Source organism: Anabrus simplex, chromosome 4, assembly GCF_040414725.1.
Source record: "Anabrus simplex isolate iqAnaSimp1 chromosome 4, ASM4041472v1, whole genome shotgun sequence".
NCBI classification, from domain to species: Eukaryota; Metazoa; Arthropoda; class Insecta; order Orthoptera; family Tettigoniidae; genus Anabrus; species Anabrus simplex.
The window spans coordinates 212,122,076-212,146,216 of record NC_090268.1 but is presented as its reverse complement, the minus strand read 5'-3'; the positions used below and the strand labels follow the sequence as shown (position 1 = coordinate 212,146,216).

General features: G+C 42.5%; 1 protein-coding gene across 6 annotated transcripts in view; it reads left to right on the top strand.

Annotated features, from left to right (window-relative positions):
- Idua (alpha-L-iduronidase) overlaps positions 1-24,141 on the top strand; it is a 276,679-nt gene that overhangs the window by 151,110 nt on the left and 101,428 nt on the right. For all 6 annotated transcript variants that reach the window (XM_067145339.2, XM_067145341.2, XM_067145338.2 and 3 more), the window contains 2 exons: positions 9,553-9,693; positions 21,408-21,598. In XM_067145339.2, coding sequence (XP_067001440.2) covers positions 9,553-9,693; positions 21,408-21,598 — 332 coding nt within the window. The remainder of the gene's footprint in view (positions 1-9,552; positions 9,694-21,407; positions 21,599-24,141) is intronic.

Genomic DNA, 24,141 nt, shown 5'->3' with positions numbered 1-24,141 from the left:
GACGGTATTAGAGCGTTCGAAGCCTAGGGAGTCTTTCATTTTCACGCTCTTCGTAGCCCTAGCCTTTCTTCGCCCGTTACTTCAATTTTGGAAGTGACGGATCCCTTCTTTCTTATTTTGTTCTCTCCCTTTACGCCCTGTGGGTGGGGGCGCAGACGAATAATACACCGACGGTATCCCCTGTCTGTCCTGCGAGGTGACTAAAAGGGGCGACCAAGGGATGATCCAATTAGAACCATGAAACTGCTTGTAATTAGTACCATCACGCAGGGAACACCATGGGTTGCATTTACTTACGTGTAGTACCACTATGTTAGGTACGCAATAAGTTTGTGATTAGTAGCGACAGTTTGTGAATCAGGATGTGGGTCCTACACCCCCTGTGATTCGTACGCCTATATGAGCAACACCATGGGATTAGCGACAGCATGGTCCTGCCTTACCTATGCTCAGTCCGACTCGTTGGCAGAATCGTCAACGTACTTGCCTTCGGTTCAGAGGGTCCCGGGTTCGATTCTCGGCTGGGTCGGGGATTTTAACCTTAATTGGTTCATTCCAATGGCACGGGGCCTGGGAGTGTGTGGTGTATTCAACACTAGAAATCATCCTAGGTAGGGCCTTCATCTTCTACTTCACAGAAATGCAGGTCGCCTAATAGGCCGTCTACTAGAAAAAGACCTGCACCAGGCCTCTACGTAGGCCATACGCCATTTTTATTATTATTATTACCGGGCGAGTTGGCCGTGCGCGTAGAGGCGCGCGGCTGTGAGCTTGCATCCGGGAGATAGTAGGTTCGAATCCCACTATCGGCAGGCCTGAAGATAGTTTTCCGTGGTTTCCCATTTTCACACCAGGCAAATGCTGGGGCTGTACCTTAATTAAGGCCACGGCCGCTTCCTTCCAACTCCTAGGCCTTTCCTATCCCAAGGTCGCCATAAGACCTATCTGTGTCGGTGCGACGTAAAGCCCCTAGCAAAAAATTATTATTATTATTATTATTATTATTATTATTATTATTATTATTATTATTATTATTATTATTATTATTATTATCTACAGTGGTGGAAATATTTATTGCATCACCTTTTATAATTGACCCTTTTCGTTGTAATCTTTGAATAACTGAGCTAAATTGGCCTGGTTTCTCTCTATTTCTGTCAGAAATGAATATACACAGTAATTTTTGTTTTATTCTTAATTTTTGTTTCTGTAAAAAGGTCTTTGTTTCTTAAATTTAACACTTTCTTGATAAATTGGTGTAAGTGGATATGGCAACTATTCTGTTTCCTCTTCTGAAATATGGATACTAATGTTGAAAAGAACACTGCACATTAATGTTGAAACATAACACTGATTGATTTTGGGTTTATAAATACACAGTTGCCTATACGAATGCACTGTTGCCATTTAATACTTTGTTGTTCCACCGCGCGCCTTAATCACCGCTTGGCATCGTGAAGGCATTGAAAGAATTAACTTTTTAATATACTCCTCACTCATGTGCCCATTGCATTTAATGACGTTTTCCAAAATGGCGCAGGCCGAAGGTATAGACCACTCAAGCTAAAAAGAGTACATAACAAAGTCTTAACGTTTAAACACAATAGAAGGCCATGGCTTACTCGAAACTACTATATTACGAAGGCGGTGCAGAACAGAGAAAAGTCAAGTAGATTGTTTAAAAAAAAAATACAAGTAAAATAGAAGAGATTATTGAGAAAAAAATCACTTGAAAAAAATTAACCCGAGAGAATAAGAAGTGGACTGACATCGCTCTGTGGAAATAAGGAGATTACCAAGATTCTAATAGAAATACCCAGGAAAAGCTTCGATAATATGGAAGAAGACAGCGAAACAATATATAAAAATAAGGTGGAGGATATAAAATACACTGAGAATTACGAAAATTCATCCAAATACGTGTACTGATTGTCCCGAAGTACAAGATCGGTTAAACTACGAAAACAGAAACTGGAAGCCGCAGGAAGAGGAATCAATAGCAATGAATTACTGCATTAAAGGAGAAGTCGTAAAAGAAATAATATTTCCGAAATTAAATAATTTAATTTCTGAAGAATTGGAACTTAAATATTTGGACAATTATTTATCGAAAGAAGACTGAAAAAATAGCTTAGAAGAAATATTACTTTAGTTAAAATCTAAAATGAATATGTACTTCTCAGAAATATATCATCTTATCGGCAGTTTTTCAAAGAAGATGATGGTCTGCTAAACACCCAGATGGACCGACCTGGAGGGAGATATCATCCGAGCAGTTAAAACTACCCGAGATGAGAGAAGGATGTCGCCCAGCCAGATCAACCTAAGATGAGGAACCCAGCCAGTCATCGAACCATGGCCAGAATACCAACCATGTGACGAACGGAAGAAGAGCAACTGAGGCCCGAGATGACGAAAGACGAGCTAAGTGTTATATTAATATAATTCTTAATTCATGTGTTTTTGCGGTATATGTGGTAGAATAGAATAGCCTAAGCATGAGATAATGAAGCGTGCAAGTGAAAACAGTGAAATAAAGTGCATTATATTTAAGATACTAATGATATATTAAGTCAATGTAGAACTAAAGGATATCTCGTGGAGTGCGGTTACGTATTAACAAGTGATTCAACGAGGTAAATGGGAATACGGTTAAGAAGGAAAGTAATATAACAGCTGATTTCAAAGAGTGTCAAATGATGAATAATATCTATGAGTTTCGTAAATCCATCCAATCTTAGATTACGTCATGTGTGGGTCGCGAATTGAGAAATGATATTTAGAATCAAGTTATTCCTTGCCGGATATTATTGTTAAAAGTACATATACGGTATTTTAAGGTTATGCATTGCATTTTATAGTGAATTGGTCAATGAAAAGGAATATTAACGCGGAGAAAAACGTTATGTCTCAATAGTAGCAAATGATATAAAGAAGGTTATACGTGTTGAACATAGATATTGAGGAACTTAAGAAGGTATTAATTGAAGGTTATAAATGATAATATGGAGCTTTATGAGATGATTTAAGTATAATATTACGCGTTGTAATAGTTGATGAGATATATATGTGATGAGTAGACGTTAAATATGCATGGAATTGATGCAGTTAGGCGATGCAAATACTGAAAAGGAATACGCCGCAGGAGTAACTTATAATAAGGTATGGATGGTTAAAATACGTATATAGTTGAATATGATATGGATGTAATTACAGAGATAGATATATGTGTTTCCTGTCGTATTCTCAGAAATATAGAATGTGAGGTAGGCAAGATGACATATGTAGCTGACGTATAAGCATAATACCTAGATGTCACACCGTGAATTTCTTGCACACATAGTATATGTGAGATAAGCTTAACGGCTGAACGCATATTGAGCCGTGATACAATGAACTAAGGATTATACAGGTAGAATAGGGTGATAGGTTACTTTATATGTTGAGTATTGTTTTATATTTTAAGTTAGAATTATAAATGAAGAGATATTAGAATAGGAGCCGTGATTTTAAGTGGCATTAGGGTAGAATACCTTAGCAAGTCAGTCGTCATAATGTTTTTCATCAGATGATATTCGACGCTAACGAATTCAGATTTTAACATTGTAAAACGTGTAAATTGTGTGGAGGAATCCTGAATCTTTCTTAATGATGATGTAATTATATCATATTAATGCACATGAATGATTAACTTAATTTTTCAAGGATAATTGGAGATATTTTGACTTCATTTCAGAAATATTGGATTCATAATATCATGATAATTTAAAAATAAGCTAGCGCTAACTTAAACTTTAATTTCTACGGAATAATATTTATTTATTTTTGAGACAATAATTATGGAGTTCATGAAATTATTCATTCTCATTTCTTTCAATAATTCATTAGTTTAATAAATATGTTTCTTGATTATTTTCATAATTCAATGTGTGATCATTTATAGCGATAGATAGCAGACTGACTTAGTATGTAAGGTAATTTTTAAGTGAGTTGCGTTATGAAATTATGGTAGAAGATGAGTTTGCAAATCTATGCGGTAAGGTGAAGATGTTCATCGGATGGTATCGCGTACGGTCGTTGTCTCTTTCTTGGAATTCACGTAAAACCTGACTTATAGAAAAATTAAACATTTTTCTTGCTTGTGGATACCCTAGGACTACATCTGACTAGCCGGAGTGATAGCTGTGTCTCACCTGGACGCGGGTAAGGTTCACTCAGTTCATGAAATCACACACGCAAAAGGGTCTCCAACAGTTCGCGTTTATTCCGTGGCTTCTTTTTGCTGATAGCATTTCCCATAACCTTCCAACAGTTCTCAATAGGATTGAGATCAGGGCTTTTTCCAGGCCACTCTAACACTCGAACCCCATTTTGTCTAAGGGAGGTTTTTACCTGAAATGTAGAAATACGTGATAAATAACCATTAACGTCATCTGCTTCGTGTTTGGTACAAATATTAATCATACGACTCGCCTTCAAAGCTCTGTGGCAAAGAGCGGAGTCATCCTGACAAATGCAGCTGGAAACATCTCCAAACTGGTCTCTTATCGTTGGCATAAGCTTCCTTTCAGTGATGATTATGTAGGCATCGGCGTTGACAGTGCGATTTATGAAGTCCAGGCGCCCTCCTCCGTGACTGGAAATGCACTCCCAGATCATCTGTCCTTGTGGGTGTTTGACTGTATGTTTGTACACATGATGGAAAAATTCTTCACCTTTCCTTCGACGCACAAACACTTTCCCATCTGAGCCATGCAGGTTAAATTTGGACTTGTCTGAAAACATCACTCTATTCCACATCTCTGATGTCCATGTCGCATGTGCTTTTGACCATTTTTGCCGCTGTTGTCGCATTGTCTTGATCAAGGACGAAGGGCTGAGAGTCCAACTTCCAGTAGTCTATTTCTTACAGTTCTACTGGTTACTGAGATGTCACACATTTTTTCCCAGTCTCGCTTTACCACGAACCTACAACGATGGCGTAGCAGGGGGAGAGGTGATACTCCCACGTGGCGCGTCCCAGGTGGCGGATAGGGGGGTCCTAACCGGCTTGCCGGCGGACTTGAGGGAAATAAAATACCTCTCGCGGACCAAACACACTACCCCCTGCGGGTGGGGGACGCACATGTAGAACACACCCGCGGTATCCCCTGCCTGTCGTAAGAGGCGACTAAAAGGGGCGACCAAGGGCTGACTGAATTAGAACCATGAAACTAATTTTGAATCGTACCATCACGCGGGGAACACCATAGGTTGCCTGTACTTGCGAGTAGTACCACTAAATTCGGTACGAAATAGGTTTGTGATTAGTAGCAGTTAAAGCCTGGCCTGGTGGATTCCAGTACCCGTGCGTCGTACCCATGTGTGCAACACCGCGGGTCTGGGCGTAGCCTGCGAGTTGTACCACTATATGAGCAGCACCGTGGGTCTGCGTTGCCTGTGATTAGTACCCACTATGTGAGGAACACCACGGGAATACCGGCGCCCGTGTTTAGTACACCTAGGTGGGGAACCTTCTCGGTTTGCGTTGACTCTGAGTTTGGCCATTGTGTGAGACACACCATAGGTCTGCGTTACTTGTACGTATTGCAATACTTGTGAGTAGTACCATCTTTTGTGGAACACCGTGAGTCTTCGCTACTTCTGATTATTACCCCACCATGACACATACCATGGTTCTATTTTACTCGCGACATGTACCATTCTGTGGGGCCTTAGACGTGGATTTTGCACCCCCTTTAGACACCAAGCATCATTGTGCTTTGTAAGTGGTTCCTTGGTCGGTAATAATGTTCTTTTCGATCTGTATTGAGTCGGATCCACTGGTTTTTGTTTGTTTGTTTTGTGTTTTGTTGAGTTCCTATCCATCCATTCATTCTTCATGCCATATTTTATTTTTATTTTGGTCAGTGGATGCCTTTGCAATTTTTGTTCTTTCATTTCGTACCATTAGGGGCCGATGACCTTCGATGTTAGGCCCCTTAAAACAACAAGCATCATCATCATCATCATCATCAGCAACATTACGCATAGCATGGTTCTACTTTCCTAGCGGTAAATACCATTATGTGGGGGCTGATGACCTGGATTTAGGACACATTTTGACTATACGCATAATCGATTCAGCATCGTGCTATAGAAGCAGTACCTTGGTCGGTAACACGATTGTTTTGTGCCAGCTTCTGTGCATGTGCGGCACTATGGGTCGGATCCACTGATCGTTTTAAATTCATCTCCGTCCATCCATTCATTCTTCGTCCTCATGCTTTGAATTCTGGTCAGTGGAGGATTTTGGAATTTTAAGTAGTCATTTCATTTCGTCACATTTCGTACCATTAGGGGCCGATGACCTCGATGTTAGGCCCCTTTAAACAACAAACACCACGAACCTGCTATGCAGGCGTAGCAGGGGGAGAGGTGATACTCCCACGTGGCGCGTCCCAGGTGGCGGATAGGGGGGTCCTAACCGGCTTGTCGGCGGACTTGAGGGAAATAAAATACCTCTCGCAGACCAAACACACACATCCTGTGGGTGGGGGAGGCAGACGAAGAATACACCCACGGTATCCCCTGCCTGTTGTAAGAGGCGACTAAAAGGGGCGACCAAGGGACGATCGAATTAGAACTATGAAACTACTTGTAATTAGTACCATCACGCAGGGAACACCATGAGTTGCCTTTACTTGCGTAATACCACTATGTTAGGTACGCAATAGGTTTGTGATTTGTAGCGACAGTGTGTGAATCAGGATGGGGATCCTACAGTACCTGTGATTCGTACCCCTATACGAGCGACACCATGGTTCTGCCTTACCTATGCTCCGTTCCCACTATGTGAGTATTTCCACGGGATAGTACGAGTCTCTGTGGTTAGTCCACTTATGTGACGAACGCCTTAGGTTTGCGTTGCCGTTATAGGTTTGAGTTGCCTGTAAGTGGCGCCGCAGTGTGCGAGACACTATCGGTCTGTGTTACATATGCGCATTACATTACCTGTGGATAGTACCATACTGTGTGGAATAGCTCGAGTCTCCGCTACTTTTGATTAGTACCGCAATATTACGCAGCATGGTTCTTCTTTCCTAGCGATAAATACCATTATGAGGTGCTGATGACCTGGATTTTTGACCCGTTTCGACTATACGCATAATGGATTCAGCATCGTACTATAGAAGCAGTCCCTTGGTCAGTACTACTATTGTGTTGTGCCAGCTTCTGTACATGTGAGGCACTGTGGGTCAGATCCACTGATCATTTTAAATTCATATCCGTCCATCCATTCATTCTTCGTCCTCATGCTTTGAATTCTGGTCAGTGGCCACGAACCTGCTACGCAGGCGTAGCAGGGGGAGAGGTGATACTCCCACGTGGCGCGTCCCAGGTGGCGGATAGGGGGGTCCTCACCGGCTTGCCGGCGGACTTGAGGGAAATAAAATACCTCTCGCGGACCAAACACACACCCCCTGTGGGTGGGGGTGGCAGACGAATAATACACCCACGGTATCCCCTGCCTGTCGTGAGAGCCGACTAAAAGGGGCGACCAAGTGTTGATTGTATTAGAACCATGAAACTACTTGTGATTAGTACCACCACGCGGCGAACACCAAGGGTTGCTTTTACTTGTGCGTAGTACTACTACATTAGGTACGAAATTGGTTTGTGATTAGTAGCACACAGGAGCACCACGCGGTCGGCTTTTGCAGTACCTGTGATTAGTACCACCATATGAGCGGGACCATGGGATGATAGCTACCATGGTTCCGCCTTGCCTATGATTAGTACCCACTATGAGGAACACCACGGGATAGGGAGAGGTCCCTGTGGTTAGTACTCTTATGTGATGAACACCATAGGTTTGCGTTGCCTGTACATGGCGCCGCAAAGTGAGAAAAACATAGGTCTGTATTATATGTCGAATTTCATAAGCTCTGAGTAGTACAATGATGTGTAGAATGCGGCAAGTCTCTGCTACTTTTGATTAGTACCGCAACAGAACAAATACCATGGTTCTATTTTGCTAGCGATCAGTACCGTTATGAGGGGCCGATAACTTTGATTTAGGACCCCCTTTTGACTGCACGCATAATCCATTCAGTGTTATGCTATAGCAGTAGTCCCTTGGTCAGTAATACTATATTGTCACGTCTGTTTACGTGCATGTGAGACATTGCGGGTCGCAACCACTGATTGTTTTAAATTCATGTCCATCCATTCATTCTTCGTTCTCACGTTTTTACATTCTGGTCAGTGGAGAATTTTAGACTTTCAATATGTCATTCCATTTCGTCCCATTTCGTACCATTAGGGGCCGATGACCTTCGATGTTAGGCCCCTTAAAACAACAAGCATCATCATCATCTGGTCAGTGGAGGACTTTGGAATTTTAAATGTTCATTTCGTCTCATTTCGTACCATTAGGGGCCGATGACCTTCGATGTTAGGGCCCTTAAAACAACAAGCATCATCATCATCAAACAACAAACATCATCATTTTCTTTCTTTCTTTCTTTCTTTCTTTCTTTCTTTCTTTCTTTCTTTCTTTCTTTCTTAATCCGTTTACCCTCCAGGGTTGGTTTTTCCCTCGGGCTCAGCGAGGGATCCATCCTCTACCGTCTCAAGGGCAGTATCCTGGAGCGTGAGACTTTGGGTCGTGGGATACAAATGGGCAAGAGGACCGGTACATCGCCCAGGCGGCCTTACCTGCTATGATGAACAGGGGCCTTGTGGGACATGAGGAGACTGGAGGGGATAGACAAGAGAAATGGAAGGAAGCGGCCCTGGCGTTAAGATAGGTACCATCACGGCATTTTCCTGGAGAAGTGAGAAACCACGGAAAACCACTGCGAGAATGGCTGATGTTGGAATCGAACCTCCCTCTGTTCAGTTGACCTCTAGAGGTTGGATGGATCCCGTTCCAGCCCTCGGACCACTTTATCAAATTTCGTGGTAGAACCGCGAATCAAACCCGGGCCTACAGGGACAGCTAATCACACTAATCAATACACCACAGAGGCAGACAAGCAATTTTCTACACATTGAAAATTAAAATACCGCTAAGTGTTAGAGGTAACGATTGCGTTGACTTTCATTTCATAAATTGGATGGATTTCTCTTTGAGTAATTTTCCTGGATCATCGATATATGAAATACCTACTTGTCTCAAATTTCATTTCTGAATCTTCACAATACTGTTCTATTATCCGAAAATATAAACAGTAGTTCAGGTTTTACTGTACAGGATCTTTAGAAAACCTAAAGAATGATAGCTCTGGTGTCCTCTTGTAATAGAGCAGGCTACTGCGCCACATACATTTCATTTTGTAAATACCTTTTTAATTTAATACAAAACCAGTCATCAGTAATGGAATTACAACACGCTTACCTCGCAAAACGTATACCAACTTACACAACCCAGTAGACCGGTAGCTTGCTGGCCACGTGGAACTCTGCAGTCGGATGGATGAAAAAAATGAGCCGAGCTTCGCGACTTTGTGTATTAGACTGCGGTTCTACTGTGCTGATGTTCATGTTTGAATTTTTCCTTTTTTGCAGTCCACCTGCTCCACACACGGAAGCATACAAATCTCTGCTGTCCGCAGATTACATGATGAATCTCGTGCTGATGAGTGCACTTCCTCACCGAGGTATTTCACATGTTCGTATCCACTGGCTGCTTGAGTTGGTTTCCCTCAGGTAAGTGAAATGTTCGCTACATGTTTGTTTGTCAATTCGCGTCTGCAAACCTAAGTCGCAAGCTTGAGCCGGAACACAAGCACCTGCACACACCTTTCAATTGAACATGTATATGTTTTTGGACTAGGGGTCTATCAAGAATTTGTCTTAATTTCCAACACTGTTGTAAACATGGCAATCTGTGTTCGTCATCTATGTAAGGAACGTCATCTATACGTTGCTATAAGAACGCAAGCTTTTTATTAAATGTTGTTTATACGTTGATATCAGAACGCACGCTCTTAGTTCGATTCCAGACGATAAGCAGTTTCTACAAGAGTTGCTTCTCTCTAAGCAACACACTCTAATGTGGATGGGGGTAAATTATTCAGATATCGCACCGGGAATGGCACAAAGACCGATCAATTTGTCGTACGACAAACACGCAGAAGAGCTTTCGTTCCCAAGTATCTACCTCGGTGAATCTTGTATATTCAAGCTCGAGCGCGTCTCTCCGTTTATGGTGGCTGCAAATGAAATACGTAGAGGAGACAGAGGTGGAGTAAAGCCCAGCGATGAAGGTAATGCGTATCTGTCTGACCGAAGGTTTGTTCGCCACGTTCAAAACGACCGGTGATGATACAACAAACTAATGAAGTGCACTGGGACGAAGCAAGGGAAGCACTGCTTCAGTGAACGAAATTCCCCTTAAATTCGTCATTTTCTATTAGTTATTTGCCATGTTTCCTCTTGTTTCAGCGATCAGTTTTAAACTCGTCCGCGAGTAAAAGCTCTGTTTCAGCATGCGCTAGTGGTAACACAGAGAAGATGTAGCGTGTACTCCTACAAGCCCTACACCCGCAAAGCATTGCCTTGTATTAAAAGTTAAAGCCACCAGGTCGAACTGAAGCATGCATCATCTCGTGTCGAAGACGTTCTAGTTCATTTCATCATCAAAAGATAGCAGCAACCAGCAGGCATGGACTGAGGGTGAGAATCCGAGGACAACACTGAATAGAAACCGTCACTTTCCAAGAACCTGCTCCGTAGGCGTAGCAGGGGGAGAGGTGATCCCACGTGGCGCATCCCAGGTGGCGGATAGGGGGGTCCTAACCGGCTTGCCGGCGGACTTCAGGGAAATAAAATACCTCTCGCTGTCCAAACACACTACCCCCTGCGGTTGGGGGACGCACATGTAGAATACACCCGCGGTATTCCCTGCCTGTCGTAAGAGGCGACTACAAGGGGCGACCAAGGGATGATTGAATTAGAACCATGAAACTACTCTTGATTCGTACCATCATGCGGGGAACACCATGGGTCGCATGTACTTGCGAGTAGTATCACTAAATTGGTATGGAATAGGATTGTGATTAGTTGCAGTAAAAAGCCTGGCCTGGTGGATTCCAGTACCCGTGCGTTGTACCCATGTGGGCAACCCCGCGGCTCTGGGCGTAGCCTGTGAGTTGTACCGCTATATGAGCGGCACCGTGGGTCAGCGTTGCCTGTGATTGGTACCCACTATGTGAGGAACACCACGGAAATACCGGCGCCCGTGACTAGTACACCTAGGTGGGGAGCCTAACCGGTTTGCGTTGGCTATGAGTGGCGCCATTGTGTGAGAAACACCATAGATCTGCGTTCCCTGTACGATTTGCAATACTTGTGAGTAGTACCATCTTGTGTGGACCACCGTGAGTCTTCGCTACTTTTGATCAGTACCCCAAAATGACAAATACCATGGTTCTACTTTACTCGCGACATGTACCATTCTGTGGGGCCTTAGACGTGAATTTAGCACGCGTTCCGACATCAAGCATCATTGTGCTTTATAAATGGTCCCTTGGTCAGTAATACCCTAACTACCTTCTTTTTGAGTCTGATCCACTGTTTTTGTTTGTTTGTATGTGTACCGGGCGGTACACCTCTAAGACGCAAGTTCAAATCTTGCGCCAATTGAAACTCCTCTACAGGAGAAGCTCTGAACTTTAAAAACTGAACTAACTCGACTGATTATCAGAAGATGTCACTGTGCGTTTTTGATTTGCTTTTGTCTTTCATTGATCAAGAAGTGTGGACATTCTCTCACAGATGTCTCGACCAAAAACTATGATAATGCTCTCTGGTTTGAAGGAATGAACCTTCTTGGAGAAATTTTGTATTCATAAGTTTTCTCTTTACTAAATTTTGTTGTCATCTGTGGGTTGGCAATATTAATCCTTTCTTTCCGCCTGTTTTGAATGTGGCCAATCAGGAATTTCTGTAATTAATTTTCGGCCAATCGGGGCTTTCTTCTCCAATTCTGTATGTAACTGTGTAATGTAGCCAATAAAAGTTTGAGGGCGGGTTGTTATCATTCTTGAAAGGTCTCGAATTTTCCACGAGGGTATAAAAACTGCTGATTTTCTTGTCTCGGGGGCCACTAGTATAACATCTAACTCGGTGTGTGAATATGTAGCAGGGGGCGGGAAGCGCCTCGTTCTTCAGACAGCAGATCTTCAACAAGGTAATGGCCTTTTAACATTTTTATTTCTTGCTAGCTCAGCAGTCTAACTCTCGGGGAGGGTTCGAAACCTTTAATATGTAACCCATCTCTTTAAAATGTATATTCCTTTTCAGTCTATGTAAAAACTACAAATCTCTTTTACCGTAAAGCGGGGATAGAGAGTGCTTCACCCTCTCGAGCTCCCCTTCATTTTGAAATTGAGCTGACTACGTCTTCATAATCGTTTCTTCTCTTCCTTAATGTATTCAAGTTTTTTCATACGAGTCACCTCCCTAGCTTGGGATTAGCCCCTGTGTATCGGCCTAGAGCCACTTAGGTTTTAATATTGTGTATTTAGGAGTGCAAGTTCACGCCCCCAGTCCTTTCTGTACTTTGGGCCATTAACTTAACCTGGTGTGTTGTTTTCTTCATGTGAAGGCCCTGTAGGTTGGGTGTTAAATACCCCTGTTTCTTTGTGTGCCTTGAGGGCAGTTAGTGTAAAGTCAGTTTATGGCCTCTTAAATAGGCTTCAAAGATCGAGAGCGGGTCAGCTCTTTATGGTGTTGTGGTAAAAGTGCCTTAGAGAGGCTTGAAATGTAAAGTTGGGAGCTAATGCTCCATGTAATTAAGGGTTTTCTGCCCTTTGGTGTTTTGTGATTGTGACCTGAGAGCTCAAGGATTGATGAATTTGGGCCCGTAGCCCGAAATTTGTAAAGACAACTTAACTGGCGCGCTCTTGTAAAGCGGCATTGTACCTGATTTTCTTGTTATTTTCCCCTAGTGGAAACTGTTTAAATTTTTCTCTTGGTTATGTACCTGATTTAACTTGTTGTTATTTGTTGTACGCTCAAAAGTCTATGTCACCATTGTTAAGTTTTGAAAATATAACCTTTTTGAAATTTTAATTCATCTTTCGAACTTGTAGTTAGACCCATTCCAGCCCGCACCTTCTTTTACCTGTGACTTCCACGGATAACTCCGTAACATTTTTTTGTAGGGTTCCTGTCCATCCATTATTCATGGCATTTTTTATTTTTAGTCAGTGGATGAATTTGAATTTTTTGTTATTTCATTTCGTACCATTAGGGGCCGATGACCTCGATGTTAGGCCCCTTTAAACAACAAGCATCATCATCATCATCATCATCGTAGTACAGAATACAATGGTGTTTTCTAGCGATAATCGGAGAACTCGGAATAGAAACAGCATTAGATGTGCAATTGGAAAATTATATTTCAGAAGGGTTGGACAAAATACGGAAATGTTGAAGTGTCTCATTAATGCTGTCTGTTTTCTAGGAAAACACGAGTTATCCTTTAGAGGTCCCGATGAATCAGAATCGTCAACAAATCATGGCAATTATGTATATTTACTTAAGTGCACGGCACAATAATACCCGTTGTTGGCGAACCACTTAGAAACACCGTCAGTGTACAGAGGAATTTCCAATAGAACTCAAAATGAACTGATTGACGCCATAGCACCTTCTTTGTAAGAAGAAATAATGTATGAACTGAAATCGGCAAATTTTGTAGCAGTATTAGTAGACGAATTGACAGATGTTTCAGACAAGGCTCAAATGTCTCTTGTAATGAGCTTTTTATATGAGGGTGAAGTAAAGGAACGATTCATAGGCTTCAATGACGTAAGCTCTTATTGCAGTAGCCGAGATCGTTAAGCAGTCCTTAAGGGAATTCGAAATTAATCACAAATTATTTGCTCAAACCTATGATGGGGCGGCCGCCATGGCGGGATGTTTAAACGAGGTACAGGCACCGATAAAAAAACTCATCCCGAGGCTTTATTCATTCATTGTTATGCCCATGTTCTGAGCTTTGTTTGATCATAAAGTGTCAGTGTGATACCTGAATATAAGGTATTTTTTAGTACTTTCTTGTTTCTTTTCTTTCGAGATCTCCAAACGAGCTAAAATTTTCGATTTTTTGAAATGTAGGCCTCCAAGTGTTTCGCCCGCAAGGTGGAATTATTCTTCTAGACTCGTAAATACAATATCGAGGAACAAATCTCAGGTGTGCGATGTGTTCACTGCCATGATAAATAATCCACAGGAAGTAGAAACCTGATATTCTTGCGCCTGTGTCCGGTTTCTTCTCTTCATTAGATTTTACTTTCTGTTTCTTAATATCTTCGACAAAATTTTTGCTTTCGCAAATGATTTATTCAGCATTCTTCAAAAAAAGTAATTTCACTTTGTGTACTGTAGGCAGAAAATCACTGAAATTCAACATCACATTGCGAATCTCAGAGATAGTGTTGACGAAATGTACCAGCAAACTGTTTTTGATGTAAGAGATCCTTCTAAAAGAAGAAATATGTATTCAGACGAATCTTCTGTGAAATGTTTGAAAATGTTGGTTCTCATTTTCAAACACCATGGGTCGCCTTTACTTGCGAGTAGTACCACTATGTTAGGTACACAATAGGTTTGTGATTAGTAGCAACGGAGCTTAATCAGTATGGCAGGGGCCGATGACCTCGAGGTTAGGCCCCTTAAAACAACAAGCATCATCATCTTAATCAGTATGGGTTTTACAGTACCCGTGATTAGTACCACTATATGAGCGACACTGTGGGTCTGCGTTGCCTGTGATTAGTACCCACTACGTGAGAAACATCACGGGTATACCGTCGCCCGTGATTAGTACACCTAGGTGAGGAACACCATGGTTTTGCGCTGCCTATGAGTGGCGCCATTATGTGCGTAACACCATAGGTCTGCGTTACCTGTGCGTAGAACATTACTTGTAAGTAGTACCTCAATATGAACAACGCCGTGAGTCTGTTGTTACGTGTGATTAGTGCCGCTACATGAGAAATACCATGGTTTTACTTTACTTGCGGGAAGTACCGTTATGAGATCCGTTGACCTGGATTTTTGACCCCCGTAGACAACAAGCATCATCGATTCAGGACTATGCTTTGGAAGCGACCCCTTGGTCAGTATATACCATTATTTCAAGTTAGTTTCTGGGAAGGTGGAGCATGGCCATTCCGATCCACTTTTTGTTTTAAGTTCATAATCATTGTTCGTCGTCTTCTTTTTGAATTCTGGTGAGTGGGTTAATTTTGGAATTATTTTTAACTTTTAACATTGCGAGTTGGATGCACTGATTATTTTACATTCATATACATCCATTCATTCTTCATCATCAAGTTCTGAATTCTGGTCAGTGGATGAATTTTAGAATTTTAAATTGTCATTACATTTCGTCTCATTTCGTACCATTTGGGGTCGATGACCTAGCTGTTAGGCCCCTTTAAACAACAGACATCATCATCATCATCATCATCATCATCATCATCATCATCATCATCATCTAACATCAAGCCGACAACAGAGATGTACGAGTTTTACTTTTTCTTTCATTAATAATAAATTTATAGTTTCAGGTGGTTAAAATGGAGTAACACTATAGTAGCTTAGAAGTGAAGCTTCCACGGTGTGAAGAATTATTTAATTTAATTTCCGGGTTGAACCGTGTTGTACTTGTACGCATATCACGTACAGTTTGCCGACGTTTCGAATACATTGCAGTATTCTTTATCAAGGCGACTGAAATACCCCTACTCGATCTGAGGTAATCAGTCCCCCAGGCAGAAATTTACACTACTAGAGTGGCCCTGACCTTGGCCTTTTATATCCTAGACTTTCTGGCTGACGTAAGCCCTGGCTGTCACGCGAGACTTCTGGAAAGTATATGTCACAGCCAGGTAGTGGGGGCTTGCCCGCGCTGTTATGTAATGGGGTTGCGGCCCGTGTGTTTTGTCCTCAAAGTGTGTGTGAGAGGGGGGCACACTGTAATGGCCACCACTCACGATCAGCCATAACTTGGAAACCATGCACTCCACTACACTCCTCTCCATACAGACCAACCTTCGCATGCTTTCATTTAATTTAATTTTCGGGTTTAACCGTGTTGTACTTGTACGCATATCACGTACAGTTTGCCGACGTTTCGAATACATTGCAGTATTCTTTATCAAGGCGACTGAAATACCCCTACTCGATCTGAGGTAATCAGTCTCCCAGGCAGAAATTTACACTACTAGAGTGGCCCTGACCTTGGCCTTTTATATCCTAGACTTTCTGGCTGACGTAAGCCCTGGCTGTCTCGTGAGTATTCTGGAAGGTATGTGTCACAGCCAGGTAGTGGGGGCTTGCCCGCGCTGTTATGTAATGGGGTTCCGGCCCGTGTGTTTATGTTGTGGTCTGTATGTCTTAAACTATGAATGACAGGCATCCAAGAATTACTGATTTTATATCCTTCTTCTAAATTTATGTTGTTCGGATGTTTCTTGATTTCGATAGCCTCGCGGATTTTCCTTTCTAGATTCCAAGGGATAGCTGCTAGGATCTTGGTCTTGTCAAATGATATTCCGTGCCTTGTTTCGTAGGAATGCTTGGCTACCGCTGAAATATCTGTGTCTTGGTTCTTGGTGTGACGGATATGTTCTTTTCGGCGGGTGGAGATCAGACGTTTTGTTTCACCAATATAACAGGCTCCGCAGCTACATTCAATGTGATATACTCCAGGGACCTGTAATTCTATTGTGTCTTTTATTGTTGGTAGATAACGGGATAGCTTCCGGTGAGGTTTATAGATAGTTTTTTATGTCGTATTTGTCCAGTATCTTGCCGATCCTCTCTATAGTATTTTTAATGTATGGCAGTATCGCTGTTTTCGGGCGGTTCAGTTCTTCTTTCCCGTTGTTTTCTCCTACGACGGCCTTTTCTTTGTTCTCTTCTGATTTTTAAGGACTCGTCGGATGTTATTGAGCGAGTAGCCATTTTTCCTGAGGGTTCTCATGAGGTGTTCTTTCTCTTCGTCGAGGTGCTCTGCGTCAGATATCGCTATGGCCCTGTTCACCAGTGATCTTAGGACAGCCTGCTTTTGTGTTGGGTGATGATGAGACGAGGCGTGTAGGTACCTGTCTGTGTGAGTGGGTTTCCTGTATATTGCGTGACTCAGAGTCCCATTGGACATCCAGGAACGGTAGTTTTCCGTCTACTTCTATTTCCATGGTGATCTGAATATTTACGTGTATAGAGTTCAGATGGTCGAGAAATAGCTGTAGGTTATTGCTCCCGTGAGGCCAGATTACGAATGTGTCGTCCACAAACCAGAGAAAACATTTCGGTTTCAGGGTAGATGTATTCTAAGGCTTTCTGTTCGAAGTGTTCCATATACATGTTTGCTATTATTGGAGAGAGTGGCGACCCCATCGTGGGCCCTTCTGTCTGTTCGTACAACTCCCCGTTGAAATAGAAATAAATGGCGTTAAGGCATTCTTTAGCTAGTGTTGACAGGTCTTCTGGAAGTTTCTGGTCTAATAGCGGAAACTTACAAATAAGCCGTACTTTCAATTGATTGGTCCTTAAGGAGCTGGATGAAATGTCGGGAGTGCTTCACGTAGGTTTCAGTGTGTCCTGTATGTGGCTGAAGTAGTCCAGCTAGGTGACGGGCGATATCGTGCGTGGGAGAGGCACTCGTACTTTTTAACTGGCACTGACACTTCCCAAGCCTGCCGTTATGTAAGCAGGACGTGTTATTACCGTAATAGTCCAATCCCCATTCCACTATGCATTCGCATAATTTAGGCGGAAACATCCAAGACGTGACTAGATTTCTTATCTGAGCAGTATGTGAATCTTCCCATTTTTGCCTCAATTCGTGCTTTTATAACGCTCACCCACGGACGTGTTGAAAAATGTTCAGTCGGAAGTATACTTTTTATCTCGAATTACAGTGAAGGAGACTGAACAGAAGGATGAAAAGGTACAGTTTATCAGAGGAAAAAATGACACTGATAGGAACGAGAGAAATATCTGTTTGAATTCCTGAAATCGGTCTGTTTTACACATTTACCATAATATAATCATTTCAAATGTTTATAAAATTTTTCGTGGATCGTACGGCCAACTTCACGCGGTCCTCCTTGGTATACTGGCTGAGGAAACTAATTTGTATAGAAATGGGTTACTTAACATTTACCAGCAGTGTTGCCAACAGTAGAATAGAATTACCCACTAAAAGGCTGCTTGAAAAACACCATAAACCACTAGCTTCCCCCTTCCTTCCCCTCGTTAAGTTTTTTGAGTTACGAACTTATTACATCAACACGAAAATTAAGTATATCCTCGTAGTTTGAAGGTGAACTTATCTGATAGTACACGACCATTGATGCATTTTTGTTACACTTAATAGAAGATACGGAGGAAGAAGCAGGAGTATTTGCGGAGGTCGTTTTACCGCGGTACACATTCTTACGCAGTGCGTGGCCTGTTTTATCGTGTATAAAAGTGAGGTTTTATCTGCTTTTAATTTTATTTTATTGTTAACTATATTTTATTCTGTTGACTCTGTTTTAGTTCGTTTTGTGTATATTTGTTTTACCATTTAACTAAAATGACATGCGTGATTGCACTTCAAGGCAATGCTTTATCTTTTTTTTTTTTTTTTTTTTTTTTGCTACTTGCTTTACGTCGCACCGACACAGATAGGTCTTATGGCGACGATGGGACAGGGAAGGGCTAGGAGTGGGAAGGAAGCGGCCGTGGCCTTAATTAAGGTACAGCCCTACCATTTGCCTGCTGTGAAAATGGGAAACCACGGAAAACCATCTTCAGGGTTGCCGACAGTGGGGTTCGAACCTACTATCTCCCGAATACTGGAAATCTATTTTCTCCACGAACCTACTACGCTGGCGTAGCAGGGGGAGAGGTGATACTCCCACGTGGCGCGTCCCAGGTGGCGGATAGGGGGGTCCTAACCGACTTGCCGGCGGACTTGAGGGAAAAAAAATACCTCTCGTGGACCAAACACACTACCCCCTGCGGGTGGGGGACGCACATGTAGAATACACCTGCGGTATCCCCTGCCTGTCGTAAGAGGCGACTACAAGGGGCGACCAAGGGATGATTAAATTAGAATCATGAAACTACTCTTGATTCGTACCATCATGCGGGGAACACCATGGGTCGCTTTTACTTGCGAGTAGTACCACTCTGTTAGGTACTGAATAGATTTGTGATTCGTATCCCTTAGGCGGGGTTCAGTGTGGTTTTCCAGTAGCCGTGAGTCGTACCAGTGTGAGCAACACCACGGGTCTGGGCGTTGCCTGTGAGTTGTACCACTATATGAGCGACACCGTGGGTCTGCGTTGCCAGTGATTAGTACCCACTATGTGAGGAACACCACGGGAATGCCGGCGCCCGTGCTTAGTACACCTAGGTGAGGAACCTCATCGGTTTACGTTGGCTATGAGTGGCGCCATGTGTGAGAAACACCATAGGTCTGCGTTACCTTTACGACGTACAATACTTGTGAGTAGTACCTTATGTTTGGAACACCGTGAGTTTACGGTACCTTTGATTATTACCGCAGCTTGAGAAATATCATGGTTCTACTTTACTCGCGACATGTACCATACTGAAGGGCCTTAGACCTGGTCTTTGGACCCCTTTAGATATCAAGCATAATCGATACAGCACTGTGATTTATAAGTGGTCCCTTGGTCAGTAATACTATTATTTATGACCGTTTTTGAGTCGGATCCACTGTTTTTTTTGTTTGTTTGTTTCTTGTTTGTTTTTGTTTTTGGGTTCATGTCCATCCATTCATTTTTCATGACTGTTTATTTATTTTGGTCAGTGCATGTTTTGAACATTTTGTTGTCATTTCATTTCGTACCATTAGGGACCGATGACCTCGATGTTAGGCCCCTTTAAACAACAAGCATCATCATCATCGGCATCAATCTATTTTCTCTATAATTTTATAAGAAAATAACGCATTGCGAATTAAATCCATTGATTATTTAAAATTTATATTCATTCTTCATTGTCACTCTTTAATTCTAGTCAATGGATGTATTTCAAAATTTTAATTATCAATACATTTTTTTCATGTCATACTATTAGGAGCTGATGACCTAAATGTTAGGCCCCTTTAAACAACAAGCATCATCAACAGAAACAGGAGTAGAAACATATGTCTGAGATGTTTTACACAAACTCTGCTTGTTGTAATACTTCATTTTGTAGCTCTATGGTAGACTTGTTTGTTTCTTTTCAGTCCTGCTAAATCAATAAAAGCAAATTTCTCACTTCGGGTCTCATTCTAATTTTCTTGGCTTCAATTTCAATGATGTTTTACTAAAAAAAAAACCATCGTTCGAGTTCCGCATTTGACAATGACAATACTAGGCGTCGCAGTGCAAATATCTCCAGTTCCTGGAATAGATTGATGGTACTTGCATCGCGGTATTTCATCACTTTACACTAGAAGTGAACGGTTTCCAGAGTTTGGGACCATTTTACAAAATACACATTTTTTACCAACTGGTATTTTTATGCTGGCGCTGGCGTCCAAGTTGCATGGACAAGGGGTGTCAACGACTGTATAACGACCTTAAGTGCGTTTGACACTTGAAAAAGTGACACGTCACTATGAAGGAAGAAAGATATAGGCCTACTCCAGCGTTATTTTTAAAGGGAATCCCCTGCATCTCAGGTCCATCTACGTAGTAGAGGTATTAAGTTCGTGGAACGGCCGTGTAGTGTCGCTGTGGAGCACTATAGCCGAGAGTTTGCACCACGGGATGTTTCCATCCAACATGACAAATACCATGGTTCTACTTTACTCACGACATGTACCGTTCTGTGGGGCCTTAGACCTGGATTTTGCACCCCTTTAGACATCAAGCATCATTGTGCTTTATGAGTGCTCCCTTGGTCAGTAATACTATTATTTACGATCGTTTTTTTTGAGTCTGATCCACTGTTTTTTTGGTTTTGTTGGGTTCATGTCCATCCATTCATTCTTCATGATATTTTTTATTTTATTTTGGTCAGTGGATGATTTTGAACTTTTTGTTGTCATTTCATTTCGTACCATTAGGGCCCGATGACCTCGATGTTAGGCCCCTTTAAACAACAAGCATCATCATCATCATCATCATCATCGTCGAACTTATTGACTGCTGAAGTGTATCATATTGCATAATACTACCAACGTATGTTAAAATTTGCCAACTATGGAAGAGTTAACGACCTAGATTTACTGGGAAAACCGCCGTGTTGGCAAACCTGCTCACCAAACACGGTAGTTTACCTTGACCCTCTTTGGAGTCTGGACATTCAGGACCTAGTTTACCTTCCCTGCTGAGCAGTGTTGGCTGCTTCATTTTTAGATGGAAGGGAGTGATATTTCCTTTTATCTATTTTAGGTTGGAAGACGACGGTGTTCGCTACAATTGGACACATCTAGACACACTTCTGGACTGGATGCATGGACACAACTTATTTCCAGGCTTTGAACTTATGGGAAATCCGTCCGGCTTCTTCACGGACTTCGATAACGACACACAAGTACATCAGTGGCACCATTTGGTAGCAACCTTAGTCGACAGGTACAATGGTAAACATAACTTGTTACTTATCATTGCAATGATATTACTACTGAGCCGCTATGCACTTTCAAATCTATTTCCTTATCGCCAGCGATGTAGTTGAAAATAGTCATTTATGTAACAGCCACAAAAAAAAAAAAAAAAAAAAAAAAAAAGTTTTACCTTATGAGTGAGATGTGGATTTCGAAGCGAAGTGTCCAGATTTATATGCGATATGAAAGTTCGAAATATGTACATACAATATAGTGAATATCAGTGAAATATGCAATAGTATTTATGCAGTAAATTTACAGAAATATCAGTATACAGGATGTTTCTACATTCCCATTACAGACTTAGAGGCCTTGCAATGGGGACCAAGACGGTTAAATTTATCATAGGAACTGGTGTCCGGAAACGTACCGTCTTCCCGCTATCCACATAAAACTACCACAATACACGTTTACAGCTCCCGCATATCCGGCGCTCTGTCCAACTCCTATTGCCTGTCGTCTGGGTCCAATTACAGGAGGGGCTCGATGTGACGACCACCGACGACAACACAGACACGGTACCTATGTATTTCATTCTTGTACACACGGTAACCAATCCCTGATCCTCCAACATCCGCCGCAGCCATAATCCGCGCCAGTATGTCTACCGCGGATTCCACAGGGGTCTCGTAAATCAAGTTTTCATGTGACCCCACAGTCAGTAGTCTAGCGATATCAAGTCGGGTGAACGTGCAGGCCTAGCAATTGGGCAATTACGACCTATCCACTATTGCACAAATCTTTGGTGCAGTACTGTACGCACAGCTTACTGCTGTGGACGTAGTAAATGATTACTGCTGAACTGTAGTATGAACGGAGATCACAAGCACAACAGCAGGTACAACACGTCTCCATATGGATCACACACTCAACTGAATGGCATGGAATGTCAACAAACCTGTGGGGGAATGAGACATCACGTGATCGTTCAATGACGTACGTACTCTAGTCAGTGACGTGTACAATGCAAGATATTTGAACATGTACTATGGTGGGTTTTTTAAGGGGAGCGGGAAGACGGTACGCCTGCGGACACAAGTTTCTATGCTAAACTTCACCGTCTTGAGCCCTCGAAGTCTGTAATGGGAATGTAGAAAACCCTGTATTCCTTTTATTATGACTTACTGTTATGATACGAGACAATAACATTTTTTTAAATACCTCCATATTTTGTGACAAAGTCATCGTCGTTGCTTTGAACAATTTATATAGTCTACTGCTTTCTAATTTTGTCAGTATTACGAGGGCGGTTCAAAAAGTAGGTTTCACTTCTAAGTTTTGGCCATTTATGAAACCACCTACACATAGGCAACACGGCTGTGACAACATACAATGTAAGTTCACTTGTCCACATAGTCCCCAAGAGACTGTAAACATTTCTCGGAACGGTCAACCATCTTTTCGGTTCCGGATGCGTTGAAATCACCTCCAGCGCTATGTAACCACATGAAGACAGCTGCTTTCACCTCCTCATCGTTTCGGAATCGTCGTCCACCGAGATCATTTTTCAGCTTACCGAACACACGATAATCGCATGGCGCTAAGCTAGACTGTATGGAGGATGTTGCCAGACCTCCCACTTGAATCGCTGCAGCAGTTCGGACCTTTGGCGGGCCATGTGAGATGTTGCGTTATCGTGCAACAAAATCACACCGGCGCTCAATTTTTCCCGCCGCTTTTAGTTAATTGCCTTACGCAACCGGTTCAACGTTAACGATACGACGCCCAGTTCATTGTCGTGCATTTCGGCATAAATTCCGCGTGCAGCAAACCCTCCAAGTCAAAGAACACTGTCGCGATTGCCATCCCTGCTGAAGGTTGGACCTTTGCCTTCTTTCGTGGTGGTGATGTGGTGTGCACCAATTCCATCGATGTTCTCTTTGTTTCGGGGGTTAAGTGGTGGACCCACGTTTCATTCCCTCTGATGATTCGCCGCAGAAATTTGTTGCCCTCCACAGAATACCGTTGCAGAAATGCCAGTGACGATTGGAAACGTTATCCCTTGTGAACATCGGTTAGCAGGCGTGGGGCCCATCTTTGCCACAGTTTACGAAATCCAAGGTGCTGGTGAACAATAGAGAACACACTGCCATACGGCGTGTTAAGCATGCTGGCAATTTCCTGCAGTGTTATGCGCCGATTCTCTCTAATGATTCCAACCATACTGTCAACTTTTGCAACGGTACTGGACGTTGCGGGCCTGCCTTTGCGATATTCGTCCGTGAGATCCGTGCGTCCGGCGTCAAATTCCTTACACCTCTTTATAATACCTGGGTGAGAAATAGCAGTGATTTCACGATGAATACCCGTGCATTTGAGCCGTTTAGCCCATAGAAATCTGATCGTTGCACGCACCTCCAATTTGGAGTAAACATCCACTTGACACGCCATTGAGCCTAGCCCGCCCTGCACACACAACACGACGGCATACCACACCAACATTCCTATCGGATGTGTCAGCAGTTAGTGCAGCTTGCTCCGCATTGGCCGTGGTCACAACACATAGCTTGCTCTCGCGG